Source organism: Lissotriton helveticus, chromosome 2_1 (genome assembly GCF_964261635.1).
Source record: "Lissotriton helveticus chromosome 2_1, aLisHel1.1, whole genome shotgun sequence".
NCBI lineage: Eukaryota > Metazoa > Chordata > Amphibia > Caudata > Salamandridae > Lissotriton > Lissotriton helveticus.
Genome location: NC_136059.1, coordinates 105,135,503 through 105,138,789, shown reverse-complemented (window position 1 = coordinate 105,138,789; position 3,287 = coordinate 105,135,503). Strand labels below are relative to the sequence as shown.

General features: G+C 41.6%; 1 protein-coding gene across 1 annotated transcript; it reads right to left on the bottom strand.

Moving 5' to 3' along the window:
* Positions 1-385: 385 nt before the first annotated feature.
* LOC144820068 (endogenous retrovirus group 3 member 1 Env polyprotein-like) lies at positions 386-1,024 on the bottom strand. The gene has a single exon (XM_078677721.1). The coding sequence runs from the start codon at positions 1,022-1,024 to the stop codon at positions 386-388; it is 639 nt and encodes a 212-aa protein (XP_078533847.1).
* Between the last annotated feature and the right edge of the window lie 2,263 nt (positions 1,025-3,287).

Here is a 3,287-nt window from a genome sequence, read left to right as displayed (position 1 = left end):
CTATCATCACAAACTACGGGAACCAGATGCCAACTTTCTTTCACACCTTATTCATCTCTATTTCTTCCAGCATTCTATTCAATTTCTCTTTCACATCTTTGTTAGGGTGAGAATTTTTCACCCTTTTGTAAATCTGATTATTCAGATCCTCCAATTCAAGTTCATCCACGCTTCGTTTCACACCTTTCTTATTTACAGTGTATCATTTGGTGTGCTTACGACATTTACAACAGACAAATATGAGGAATAGGATGAAACCTATTATGGCAATTGGCATCAGTACCTTTAACAGCAACCCTCTACCTAATTGGGCAAACCAATGACCTACAGCAGAGAGACCATCAGTGAGTCTTTTCCAGGCACTGTCAACCTCCAGTGGTTTAAGTTATTTTTCCAAATTGGTAATGTTCCTCACATACCTTTGAATGCCTACACTTTTGTCAGGTATGTAAGTGCAACAATGTTGCGTTTTCAACATTCTGCAGACTCCGCCCTCTTTTGCTAATAAGGTGTCAAGCGCAAGTCTGTTCTGTAAAACCATTGATCTGATCGCAACCATTTCGGTATTGACCATCAGGAAACCCCCAGCAGTGTCGGTAGATAACCGATCTACTACTGTAGACAATTTGCAAAGTTTGTTCGAGTTCAGAACCACTCCCACTGCAGGTATTATTGCGCTAAAAATATCTCCTACAATCTCTCCAGCAGTTTCTCTTCTATTGCGCACTAATGGGTTAGTTTCTTCATTGCTTCCAGTGATTTTTCCCACATGGTATATCTTTGGGAAGACAATACCAAAGTAGCAGCTCCCGTACCAATGGTCGGGCAATTTGAAGTAAGCCTTGTTCCCACACATAAAATAAATTCCAGGAAACACAGGCTCTGTCCCATCTTTGAAACCCCAACCCCTAATTACCTTATAAGTATGTTCACATTCACTGGAACCGATGAAAACATTGTTATAATAACTAGTCATTTCCCTTTTAAGACAGAGTTTTCCCTTCTTTTCCAAGTCCAGGAGCATAGCAGCAGTCGCTCCACCATCTGAGGTACTTTCTATATTTTCAGCCCATTTAGGAACTTTATGGTTCTTATCTTTGGCTTTCTTTTGAAAACTCTCCCTTCTTTTCTCTACCATGTCCAGGAATTCTTTTTCCTTTTCATGTAAAGAACAGGTCTGGTTATTTTTATGTGCATCATCTATATTAATTTTTCCTACAGTTAGGAAATAATCACCCATAGATTTAACTATGTTTCTAGTTGTTTTTACAGGATTTAGGTTTCTTCTAACAGGAAGTCTTGAAAACGTCATATCATAGTTGGAATAGGAATACTGTAAAGGTCCTTTTTTGTAAAATAAGCTAGTCAGTATACTACAGGAAATTCCATAGGTTAAGGGAAAGTGGTGATAGGTCACCCCTTCAGCTACCGAAGTAGGTAGCTTCATGCAGACATAACAGTCGTCTATTTCCATGGTCTCTACATAATGCAATAATAGGTTCGCGAAAACGTTTAAATTAGTCTTGTTCTTAATCTTATTGAAGTGTAATTCATCCTCATCTGGTGCTTCTAAAGTTAACTGTCTTCGTTTCAGGCTCAGAGGTTTGTCCAATGTGTCTACTCTTCGTGGTGCATTCTTAGTATGTGTTTCTACAGTGTCGTCAGGTAAGTTATTATTCGGGTACAAACTTGGGTTTTTACTCATCAGGGAAGGAAGGGTTACAGTTAGTCCTATCCAAAGGATCAGTACTATAGCTACACTACATAAACATACTTGGCAGCATGTTTTACAACAACTGCGTCTAGGCCTTCGTTTCACGTTTGAATCAGACATTTGCTCAGAAGAAATTTTCAACCCCTCTTTGTAACTTTACCCAGGTAGCTTACACTGGGCAACTTCAGGTGAGTTTGTCTTCTTCCTCTGCAGAAGGATCAGCAATCGGTTCTCCGTCACTTTCGTCAGTTATATCAAGATCCTCAAGCTCCTCCAATATTAGATAAGTCCATTCAGGATCTTGGTATTTTTCGTTCAGTCTTTTTATGCGATTACTTCTTCTTTTGGAGCTTTCTCCAGCTTGTTCTGCTATTCGAGGACTTTTCCTCCTTTCTGCAAGTTTCTCTTTTACTGTTTTTATTCTCAGTCTCAACCTCTTGATGTACCTTGGTTCAATATGTTTCTTTTTCTTTAGTCTTTTAGCTGGCACTGTGGTTTGGCTTTCTTCTAATGGTCTTTTATTTTCGTTTGTTTGTGGCACTTCTACTTCTGTTTCTTCCCTTCCTATCTGACTAGTCCCAGGTCTTGTATTTATTTCTTCTGCCTGGTTACTAAGCTGGCCTGGCTCAGGTGAATTTTGGTTCTGGCTTTTGAATGTCTCTGTTTCTGTGTCCTGAACACGTTCCTCTAATTCTATCTGATCCTGTTCAAGCACTTCGATCTCTTGATTTTCTTCGGCTCGAACCTTTTCACTAGATCTAGACTGTCCCTTTTCGACTTCAGAAGTTTGTGGAGGTGTGTCGATCACTTGCTCTGTCCCTGTCTGACCTTCCTCTTCTTCCTCAGATTTGACGTGAATCTCAATTATCTGAGGATCTTCGCCTGTGCCTATCTCTTCCTCTCTATCCCACTCTCTATCTTCGTAGGTTCGCTCTCTTGTTCTGATTGGGTCTTCAGTTGAGTCGATTATGGGTATCCAATCTTCTTGGCTGGTGCTCGGCTGTTCGCCATCAGCTACTTCAGGACCAACGTCTGCAGACCCCTCAGCTGGACAACCTTCAGCTCCAGGTTCTTTGTCTGGAATTACCTTTTTTGTATGACTGGCATGGATCCACTTGGGAACTCCTGCACACTTCACCGCTGTTGTGGTCACCAGTATTATTTGGCGTTTTTCTCCCCACCTCGGTGCAAGGCAACTTGAGCGAGTATGTTTCTTGATCCTAACCCAGTCACCAGGAACCAGTTTGTGGACTGGGGTTGTTGGGTTGGCGACGGCGTCTTCCCCAATCTGGCGAGAGATAGAACGCACTTGGTCACCTAGTTGCTTGCAGTACTCAAGTACCAAATCATCAGTAATGTTTAACAGTTTGTATCCTGGTACCCACGCTTGTCTCATCACTCTTCCCATTAGGATTTCGTGGGGGCTCAGGCCTGTTTTTCGGTCTGGAATACTTCTGAGTCCCATCAGAACAAGAGGCAAGGCATTTATCCAGTTCAAGCCAGTAGAGTCACACATCTTCGCTAACCTCGATTTTATAGTGCCATTTATTTGCTCTACTACTCCAGAAGCCTC